The 11,781-nt window shown below is 39.3% G+C and overlaps 1 protein-coding gene across 1 annotated transcript; it reads left to right on the forward strand.

Moving 5' to 3' along the window:
* Window positions 1–4,131: 4,131 nt before the first annotated feature.
* LOC104449907 (ethylene-responsive transcription factor ERF036) lies at window positions 4,132–5,285 on the forward strand. Its single transcript, XM_010064214.3, has one exon. It carries the CDS (start codon window positions 4,233–4,235, stop codon window positions 5,067–5,069), a length of 837 nt encoding a protein of 278 aa, XP_010062516.2. The 5' UTR covers window positions 4,132–4,232; the 3' UTR covers window positions 5,070–5,285.
* The last annotated feature ends 6,496 nt before the right edge of the window (window positions 5,286–11,781 follow it).

Genomic DNA, 11,781 nt, shown 5'->3' on the forward strand with positions numbered 1-11,781 from the left:
TAATTTTTTTATATTTTATGCAATATAAATGGAATAACTTTTTTTGTAAAAAATTATTTTTCAAAAAATCATTCATTTTATGCAATATGTTTAAATGGAATCTTAATTGACTCAAAGAACGGATATTTTTTGGAGAAAAAAAATTTGAAGTTATTTTCCGGACTCAATATCTTAAAGTCCGAGGAAGTTCGGAAAAGTCTGAACACTCAAAACGATCAAGAACTGTAAGTTATATTTGTTAGATCAAAAAAAGAATACGAATCTAAAAGAAATAACAAAAGAACAAAAATAATATAAAATAATATAAAAAGAAAATAATCATAGAAGAAAAAAATTACAAAAATTATTCTCGTTAGCACCCCACAGCACCATGTATGACAATTGACATCTACATTAGCGATTTCCCAAAATTGATCGGAAAGACTACACCGAAAAATCATTAAAATATTTAAGACTAAATTGACATAATTAAAAAATTTAGAATTGAATTGACCGCCTTTCAATAAGTTTATGATTTTTTGGACAATTTTTCCCATATAGTTAATCTATAAATTCAATTTTTTGAGATAATTTAAGCAAAAGTCATCTAAAGTATCAAATTTGTAAATCTGATAAACAATAAGCTAAATTTGCAAAGGAAGATCACATCCTATGGGATTGTCGGACAAAATACAAAATAACCGCAAAGAGTGTAGGAGCTAGGTAGCTTCTGTCCCTCGGAAAGATAAATAGGTCTTGCACCATTTAATTTATCCCGAAATTTCTAGACAATTGGTGGAAGTATAATTTATTTCGATTGCATACCAACAACCAATAATTCGTGTTTCCATTAGGGCATGATCATATCGACTCTAATCTTGTCGATTGCTGTCATGGCTTGGCAACAACGCAAGAGGGACACAAACAATCCCCGGAGCTTTTTTGACTGAATATTCTTGCTTAACCACGTTGAGATTACTCTAATCCACAATGCTTTCCTTATTCATTCCAACCAAAATATTTTTGTCCTTAAAGCATAGTTGACATGGAATTCAGAATATATTCGTACGAAGTTTGGAGTGGACGAGTCTACTTTACTTCTATTGGACCACCTTTTGATAATTTAAAAAAAAAAATGTTGGAATATCAAATTACACATGTGGTGACTAATTCAATTATTGGTGGACTTCTGACAAAAAAAAAAAAAATTGTTGGTGGACTAAAGAGGTATGAATACATATTTTTAACACGTCACGAGAAAGAGGGGTATCGACCTTTCTATCTTTTTTGTCAATAAAGCAGTTATTCTCCAACAATAATAGTAGGCGGTAATTTCTCTTCTTTAAAGGAATAAATTAAAGGAGACGGGCCCCTTTATTGGATCAGTCATGTGATAAATTGCTGATTTTTGGGTTCAAATCTTTTCTTTCTGAACATAAATATTAGAAGAGACCAGCAAATTAGAAAAAAGAAATAGAAAAAAAAAATAAGAATTCTAAATTAGTCGCTATATTAACAATGAGCTCCGATGAAATGGAAAATAAAATCAACGGGCTCCGAAATAGCCAATGAGGCAAATTGCAGATAATTTTTTCCTAGTTCTCAACTGATTAGTTGAGATGTTAATGTCTGCATAGGTCAATAGCTCTTATATATTTTAATACAAATATAGTTTGCACCTTTTGAGACTAAAAAAAAGGAATTATTCACGTAGAATATTATGTAAAAGATCCTTCTTTCTACTTTTATTTTTTGGTAATTGATTAAATAAACCCACAAGGAGGGCGACGAGCGATTCCGTGTCGTCTAATCTATTTTCCGCATGTGAGAGCGCAACGTGCATTATTTCATTTTTATTCTCTGCATTGAACCGGCAAAAGTTCGGTGTGAGGGACACATTAGCATCAATTATTACACAATTTATAATGTAATATGGTCAGATCTTTATGTCCCCCCCTCCCTTCCCCCAGTTGCTTTATTTCATGCCTGGCCTGATCCTATTGGTTGGCCTCCAACTTAGAATTTATTATCTTTAATTAAATGCGAAGATTTAAGGCATGCAACAATAAACATGGAGCAAATTGCTGTCGGAACTTGGAACGAATAAAGAAGCTAGCTTTTTACACCTCTTTTCATCGATAGATAAGCATTTTGTCCCTAAAATTTTGCATTGTAGTAAATAAAATTACATCAAGAATACATGCCGTAATTCGTAGTAAAGAAAGATTAATGTCGATTAAAAAAATATACAATAAACCTACCTCCGGAAATTTCTTCTTCTTTTTTTCCGCAGGGCAGGAGTTTCCAAGTATACTTGGGGTTAGAAAGATTATTTTTTAGTAAAAGGGAAAAGAAGCATCAGAGGGGGAGTTACATACTTACATCTAAATATCATTTTCTCTTGGTAAATGATGCGATTCAGTTCGAAAACCTAAACACTCAGAAAAGAGATTTTCGTGAATGTAATTTCGAAATATCTCTTTCCAATATATAATATAAAAAAAAAAAATTGTGCAATAACATGGGTCATAACTCATCTTTGTCCACGCGAAAAATCCCATCAGATAGCCAGAGCTGGGCTTGGAGAAATCAAACACATGCTAAGAAAGAGAGAGAGAGAGGGACAACCTGGGTCAAAGTCATTTTGTTTTGTCATGGCTGAAATGTGAGTTTCGAACAGAGGCGAACAAGCTGGATTCTCGTGTTGATTTTCAGACAAATGACCCAAGAAAAGGCATCGGGCTCCATGCGATAAGAGCTCACGTTGCTGCTGGCAAAGTACGACTGAACTCTGAAAGGACAATAATTGGGGGCAGAAAGAGTGGATGCGGATGCACTAGAAATTTCAATGAAGGGTACTAGTGTAGCTTAGGAACAATTTTGTACCACCACCACATGCCCATCAAAGGGTCCACGCCTTAATGTTTTTTGGCTTTCTTCCTTCTCTCTTTCTTGTTGATTTTTACCTTTTCTTTTTTGGGACCTTTCTTCTATACATGGATCAACTGGTTCCAAAGACATGCTGTTTATCTAGTGTTTGGTAGCACAAGATTGTACATTAGAAGAGGGAGAATTAGAAATCCATCAAATCATGTTATTAATTATTCGAGTCCAGTAACTACTCCGTTTCCTAATCTTTTGTCATATATGTTTTCTTATCAGGATAACGTGTTCAATTTTTTCGACCATCTATTTCTTAACGGTTTAAATTTTAGATGGTATCCGAGTGTGGCAAATCCAGATAATTTTATATTTTCTCTATTTTCTTTTGGAAAAGAAAATATATCCTTTGATAGATACCATGCGATGCATCTAGAGAAAGCTTTCACCAATACTCCTCATATTTTCATGTTTTTCCTAATTAAGTATTTGTAGGTTTAATTTGTCTAATTAGTTCTTTTTACCTTCCCAAATTTTCTAATCAAGTTATTCCAACAACAAATCCTGACCAAATTCGGGTGACGTGGTGTTCGCACGATGCCAAAATATTATACTAAAAAAGCATGCAAATGCTAAAAAAGCATGCAAATGCCCATGTGAAAGTGTGTGCAGAAAATGTCAAAATATGATGTGGATAAAACTCGGCTGACACCACTCGAGTAAGCGCTCATATCAAAGAAAATTTCACTCACTTCACACTACAACATCGTTTGACGACCACATCGATTGGATTCGGTCGAATCTGGTGTCGAGGCGACTTAATTAGAAAACCCCTCGAGATAAAATAAAAGAATAGAGAGTCGACTGGAAAACTAAGGCATAAAAGAATGCGAGAACTTAGGTAGAATTTCCCATTCGTTAATCTCCTCAACAAAAGGGCCCCGCATAGTTGTTCCATTCCACCCCTTTTTTGTTCTATCCAGTTTCTTTGACAAATATAGAGTCGCTCGAGCACGCGTGGCTACTAAATGTAGTTTAGAGAATTAACAAAGATGAAAGGGGTGAGGTGTACCAGATGGGGCTGATGGAAAGACAACAACTAACCCTAACGTTCGATTTTCGAAGCAATTGACTTAACTCTAAGCTTTGACATTTTAAAATTATTTTCTAATTATTATTTCCCCCCATTTTCCTACCCTTCCGGGCCTTCCCTTCTCTCTCTCCTCTGTTGGTATTGCTTTTGTCATCCTGGAAATATAAATGGTAGGTTACGGGTCGCTTTGCTGGAGCGTGCCCACTCTCTACAAAAACCCACCCCATCTCTCTCTCTCTTTCTAGCACATTCTCAACCCCCGATTCAAGGCAAACCACCAATGCCGGAGCCACCTCTCACGGCGGGCGCCGAGGTCGCCGCCGCCAGCAGCTCCCCAATCCCATCGCCCGCCTCCCCGTCTTCCTCCTCCGGCTCGTCCTACGTGTCGAACCCCGAGCCTTCCCGTGACAAGTCGAAAGCAAGAGCCGCGGCTCGGGAGGGCGAGGGCCGCCCGGCGGCCGCGGCGGCGGCCAAGCGAGCCCGGGACGAGGGCAGCAAGCACCCGGTCTACAGAGGTGTCCGGATGCGGAGCTGGGGCAAGTGGGTGTCGGAGATCCGCGAGCCCCGCAAGAAGTCGCGCATTTGGCTCGGCACCTTCCCCACCGCGGAGATGGCGGCCCGCGCCCACGACGTGGCCGCGCTGAGTATCAAGGGCAAGTCGGCCGTGCTGAACTTCCCCCACCTCGCCAAGCTCCTGCCCCGGCCCGCGTCCCTCGCCCCCCGCGACGTCCAGGCCGCAGCGACGAGGGCGGCCGCTATGGACGTCGACCCGGCGACGCCGGGATCGGCGGTATCGCCGCCTCCGCCGCCGCCGCCGCCTTCGTGCTCCAAGGGCGCGGAGCCCGAGGAGCTGAGCGAGATCATCGAGCTGCCTAATATAGAAGGCGGTTTCGGGTTCGGCTCCGGCTTCGGGTTCGGGTTCGGGTTCGGGCCATCGGAGTCGTCGTCGTCGGGCGACGTGCTGTTGGCCGACACGGTGGACTATGGCTGGGTGGAGGATCAGCCGCGGTGGCTGATCGAGAGCGGAGACGCCGACTTCGGGGCGGAGTTTCTTCATCGGTTTTTGGCGGCCGACAGTAATTACCCTCTGGAATTCGAAGCCCTCGTGCGGGATTAATTGCGGCTGATTATTTTAGGTGCTTCTCTTTTTCCTTTTTTTTTTTTTTTTGAATTTTTAAATTCCTTGGGAGACCATATAAAGACTATGTAGTTTTCTCCTCTATACGAATCAGTCTCGTGTCTGTCCCTAGCTATATAGCTAACTCGTTTTCTCGGATCAATGTAAATCAATCATATATTATACTTAAACAATACAGCACCCTTCCCATTGCAATCGTGAGTTTGTCTTGTAGCAGGCTTGTCGCCGTGCTCAAATGTAAATTGGCCCTTTCTTTTGTCCAAACTAGCAACAAAAAAAATGGTCGAAAGCCCGAGGAGTGGTTTTTCGCAGCACGAGTTGCGGGTCACAACTCGTCATCGTTCTTCTAAGGAGACTAATATTGCGGTTCCTCCGCTTTTTTCTTGCCTTTTCCTTTTTCTTTGGGGTTCGATCCCGGGAAAAAGTTTTTTTTTCCTTTTCCTAAATCCGGTGCTTTTCTCCGTTCGAATCTCATACGATAATTAACTTGCGATGCTTCCTCGGAATAGTTTCCAGTTGTTTCCGTTTGCATGAAAATGGGCCTAAAATCTAATAAATGAAGCCGTCGGATGGTCTTTGGATTTTATTCCCCCACAAGAGAGAGAATTGTGCCGTTGCATTAGATTTCGCTATCGAAATAATACTTGACTAGCGGACAACGCTAGTGACAAAAATTGAATCCTATGATGCAAAAACATATGGTGCATGTCACTCAAGCAACTTTGTATCGTGTAGGAAAAAGATGGTGGCCTTCCTTTTTCAAGCACCCATTTTATTTTGGGCTTAACCATACCCCCTCGTCTTGTTTAAATAAAAAAATTATAAAAAAAAAATCAGTTGTTTTTTTTATTTTTTATTGAGGAGGTTGGATGGGCGCGTGCGATTTTTTTGCGAGGGTGTACCATTGGAATGATCTATTCCTGGGCAAAATCGTTTTATAAAAGATTTACTTTAGAATCCAAAAAAGATATACGAAAACTACTCAAGTTGAAGCTAGTGAGAGCTCCTCCTAAAATCATCGGTGATTATCATGAAATCAAAGCTGTGCATCAAGATGAAGCCCGTAAATTAAAGCTGTATATGCATGGGATATTACCGTGTTAGGAAATTCATGAAGGAAATTTCAATTTTCCATGGAGTTCTATTCAAAGGCCCATCACCATGCTGAGCTGCGTAATATGTACTATTGTTGTCGCGGATGTCGTCAGTCAAATTGTACTTCCAGTGTGAGGATAGAGTAGGTAAGAATAAGTCTACCTTTTAATAACTCTCCTTCCCCCGATGTACGTTCTAATTACAACTTAGCCCCATACATTCCACCCCCCCCTCTCAAAAAATCGTTCATGGAATCATTCCCTTTCCGATCACGAAATGACGTAACGAGAATCGTCTTTTGCCTGGCGAGAAAGCGCAACGGTCGCATGGTGACTGTCCGAAGCCCATCCTCCTCCATTGAAAAATTCCAATCTTTTCACAGGTCCCGGCATCGTTTTCTCCATCGCACTCGTGGAAAGACACTGTCAAAGTTTAAGAGGGCGGGGCCAGCTTCCCCTCCGACTTCCTGGCCACCGTTGATTGGGCGCGGCTGACGACAGCACTCGCCGGAGCAAGGACCAAGCTCGACTCGCGATTGGCCCCGAAATCTAATCAGGGAAATCGACCCTCGAAGTTTTTTTTTTTTTTTTTTGGTTAATCATTGCAGCGGGGGGCTCCTCGTCATGCGATGTTGACACGAAGGGTCCTGAGCACCTGGTCCAATGAGATGCGGAGGAGGCATGCGATCGTCTTCTCCGGGGTGTCCGAAATTTCAACCCCACTGAAAGCGTGCGGTCCAACGGACACTCGATTTTGAAATGTGGGGTGGGAAGTGGGAACGCAACACCACGTTGGCGTTTTCAAAAGTGATGCGTGGGGCGGTCTCTGTTTTCCTCCGGATACTATAAGGTATTTCTTGGGACGGTCATTGTAGACGCCCCATCGAATTCACTCCTTCAATTGAATATAAGGTCAGCCATCCACGTCAGAAATCGGCGATCCACATCGACCGACGTATTTCATTTTTATGGCCAGATTCTCTAGGTAGTCGCGTCAAGTGTGAATCAAACGTGAAATCCCGATTATTTAATGTGAAATTTTGCGGAACCATTTTCAACTATTTTAAAAACTTAAACTGTTCGATGAAAGCGTGATTTATTATTTAAATATTCTCACATTTCTCCTCACGTTTAGTTTAGTCTTTTGCTTAGTACTAAGCGTGGAAATTTAATTGCGGAGACAAATGAGGCTTGAATTCGAACTCAGAACCTTTAACTTTGATATCCTATGAGATTTTTTTGGGATCATAACCAAATATTTTAAAAACTTGAGTTTTTGAATAAATGCGTGATTTAATATTTAATTATTCCAACAGTTGCCACATGATTACTTGGTATTTGTATGTGCTCTTATTGTATAATTATGCTTGCTTGACTGTTCAATCCTGATTATTCTAGCACATGAATGTAGTAATCTTGATTATATAGACTAGTGTGTGGGCTTAATGTTACTGGGACGGAAATCTACTACGAGTGGTAAAGAAATTAGGAGACACTCCGAATCTCCATCACGTGATCTCCCACTCAGATTCATTGGAGAAGTTGTTTGAGAACTGTTGTCATGCCAAACAAAAAACACATGCATATAAAGACATTATTGCACATATTCATATTCTTGATCCCGCAACACCCCGTGCCAGAATTGCGGCATGTTAAATAAGTCTAGCGCAATCCAAATTAGGCACGACATGCTTTAATTGCAATAGGGGTTTGAGTGAGCAACAATCGGAGCAATCGATGTCATTAATAGTAAGTTGTAGCAATCAATAGACGGGTTTAGACCAAACCGGGCCCTCAAAGCAAGCCTAACTTATTGCCTAGGTGTAGGCTCGCCCATGACTGGTAAAACTAACATTATATATATTGGGTCGGTGGTATCAGGGGTGAGGAATAGCATATGGTACCTTGCCGTTCAATGTACGGCGTTTTCTCTTGTAAGAGCGGTCATTTCAATATAGCAGGAAGAGGTAGTTAATAATAACTTCGATGAGAGAGAAGCGAAAGGGGCACGCGGTACAACTTCGCATAATAAATGGGAAGACGAAGGTGGCAAGGGGTACGAGAGGGGGCGTTTTCCTACAGCTAGGCGTGGCCTCCGCACATTCCCAGAGGACATTACCCGATGGGGCCGCACCGGCGCCAATCAGTACATGACCTCCCTGGAACTCCATTGACACTTTCTTGTCCGCACATGCCAAGTTTGCTCGAGCTCGGTTCGTGACATGTCCACGTTGAAACGCCATGGCCTAAGAAGCCCTGAGGGTTTTGCTTTTGGGAGACATTGGTGGGACTTCGCAGTTAATAGACAACGAGACAGCGACGCTTCGTCTTGTGTGGTCGACAGCGACGGCTTGGCGTCGCTCGGCTTCGCTTTCTCGGCAACTCCTCTCCTCTTCTGCAGGAACTTTCCTCGTGAATGACTCCCACACCCGAAAGACCTGTCGTGAATGGAAAACCAAGTCTTGGGATCTTTGCTACTGGTTCGAGGGTCAAATCCGTGTAATTTTTTTCTAGTTCTACCGGTGCAGAATCGAAGACTATAATGAGGGTAGTTGTTTGACGATGGAGTGAAGCAACGGAGAGTCGCTGTTTAAGTTTTGAGAGGGCAAGTTTTCTACTGGACATTTCCATGTTCGCAGAAGGGAGGCTGGTTCTGTAACACTCGGGAGGATTGATATAACCTAGCGTTCCTGGCGCGTAAGCAGCATCACGTGGTTAGATAACAATTGTTTGTTGAGCGACGAGAAAAATCTCGATTCGAGACACATCCTTACGTCATTCTTGGACATGTTGAGAGACGTGTCTCCCATTTTCAACCATGAGTTGGGATAATTAACTAAAAAAAAAAAAGAAGTCGTAAATTTATCATATGATGTTAATTTAGTTATAAATCTTTTAATTTGACCAATTCATTCATAAAACTTTTGATGATTTGACAATTTAGTTATCATGACTAATTTTGACTAGAAATTACTGATGTGAATGCCAATCATTCTATGTGATACAGCAAATAGTGATAAAAATAAATTTTGCAATTTTTTTTAAAAAAATTACCTAAACCTTTTTCATTTTTATCCATTTTCATTTTTTTTTGTGATGGCCAAGGTAGGCAAGGACAGCCTCACCCACAAAAAAAAAATTACAAAAATCATATTCGTCGGCACGGTTATGTTATATAAAACAAAGTGGCGCCCACGTCAATAATTTTCTAAACAAAAGAAGCCAAAAAGACTACATCAATAAATTGTCAAAAGATTTTTGACTAAACAAGCTAAATTGAAAGGTTTAAGACTAAATTCGTATCCCTACGATGAATTTTGAACTTTTTTGGGTGCTTTTTTCGATCTAAATTTGGCATGATAGTTGGCTTTTCTTACATTGAATTAATCTGATAGTGAAGAAGACTCTGATCATACACTTGGTCTGGCCTTGTGATGATGGCTTATCCTTTTGAGGTGGTTGAACACGTGATTTGATGCCACTAAAGTGAAAATGTGGAGAAATTAGATCTATTTTTTTTTTTTTGGTCGGTTGGAGAAATTAGATCTAAAGCGACACAAAGTTATTCGTCATCGTGTCCTCCATGGGGCCGCTGCAGCATTTAAGTGAACAGTTGCATGGGTCACATGGGACCCCTTTAGGTTTAATGATTTGTCGACGATCAAAAGGAAATAAATTGCATAAAAATTCTTCGACGATCAATTCAATCATAAACATTTCAGTTTTACTAATTAATTTTAAACCTTTTGACAACTCAAATCATTGAGTTGAGCGTCCATCGCCTGAGACCGATGGAGTGAAAAAAATCATGGAATTATAAAAAATGTCTAAGTCAGTATCAGCTCTACCACATAAAATAGTTTGAGCCAGCTAGATTACCATGTTAGTGATTTCCTATCAAAATTACCCAGAATGATTAAACAAATTGTGAAAATGTTTAGGACTGAATTGACAAGTCTTTAAAATGTTTAAAAATAAATTGACAAGTTATCAAAAGGCTTAAGAGGCTGTCATACAATAAATGTAGGACTTTTTGAATACTTTTCCTTGATCAAAATTATTAGGTTGAGAGCATAGCATATTATATATCATTTGACCAATTATGAGTGGTCAATTAAATAAGTGAGCCATATTCAATAACCATTAGCGACTAGTCATACAACGTAATATACTTATATAGTGCATTTCACTGAAAATTTTACAGTAAATAAAAATATTTTGCATGCTAATCTTCATTTATTTGATGATTTAGGGAAAATGGTTTCCTTCTAATCAAAAAGAGAAATCGTTTTCTCCTAATTTAAGTTTGTTATTTTCGATCTATGAAAAATGTTTTCCATCAATCGAATAGTTTTCATCATCCAAACACCAGAAAGTCGAAAATATAATTTCTTGGAAACGGATCCTTAATAAACGCAGCATTTCTCCTTGTTTGATTAGTCTCCGTCTTGTCTTGGCAAGAAAGAGGGGATATAAAATAAGCTCAGAATTATTTGATTGTACAGTGGTCCACAAAATTTGAACGTAGGGAAGGAAAGATCAGCAGGTCATGCACGCCTCCAACTAATATAATTAAGTTGGTAGAGAAGATCTGATATCTGGAAGAACATATGTTGCAAAAGTTGGCTCAATGCTTTTCCTCGGATCTAACATTCACGACAACTAGAACTCAAATAAAAAGGGATTATTCGTGATTTGGTGGTTAGGAAGCTTAATCAGTTTGATTTCTCGTAATGAAGATATCAAATCTTGTAGCTTCCAATGAGTGCAAGCCGCAATGCCTACTGAGAACTTACCAAAAATGAACGCGGATCGTGTCTTCTTAGTTAAGGCTCAGTTTATTCCACAAAAAATAAATAATTTAAAAAATACAGTCATGAAAATGATCGCTTGTATCGCTTAAAATAATTAATAAATGAAAAACATTTTTATTACCAACAATAATTTATATCTAAATATTTTCGTAAAAAAATAAAAATATTTATTATTCATTCATTTTTGTAAGCAATACAAATAATCATTTTAAAGGAAATGTTGTCTAAAATCATTCATCTTGATATTTTCTCCCTTGGTCAACGAGTGGATGAAGTCCATACGCGAGCATCGATGTTGTTTCTTAACCCTAGTACAATAATTGCCGATTGAGATCAGACGTTAGGAGTTTTGATTGGTGCAAGAGGCTCCGATCCTCAACCCTAGTAATTAAGTAAAGGTTTGAACTACTTGTACTAGCGAAAATATATATATATATTTCTTAGAATTAAAAACATCAACGTGTGCTTTGATTATTTGAGATGTTATGATAGTTTTGTTGACCGTTTTAAATTACTAATTCGTCCGTAAACTTGTAGTATAAGATTACTATTCATGTTGTAGTATGCTTGAGCTTTTATGGAATAGACTAATATGGAAATAGAAATAGGAGATTATTCCTCTCCGGATGTAAAGTTGTATGTAATGGATCGTTGCTACGTTGTAATTGGGTTGCATTGTCACTGTCAATTTTATATTCGATTATTCATGTTTTAACGTCGCGGCACCTTAAAATTAGGTGCGATGTGTTTGTAAAACCTATTGCAAGCTATTTTAACTATGGA

Source organism: Eucalyptus grandis, chromosome 6 (genome assembly GCF_016545825.1).
Source record: "Eucalyptus grandis isolate ANBG69807.140 chromosome 6, ASM1654582v1, whole genome shotgun sequence".
Taxonomy (NCBI): Eukaryota; Viridiplantae; Streptophyta; class Magnoliopsida; order Myrtales; family Myrtaceae; genus Eucalyptus; species Eucalyptus grandis.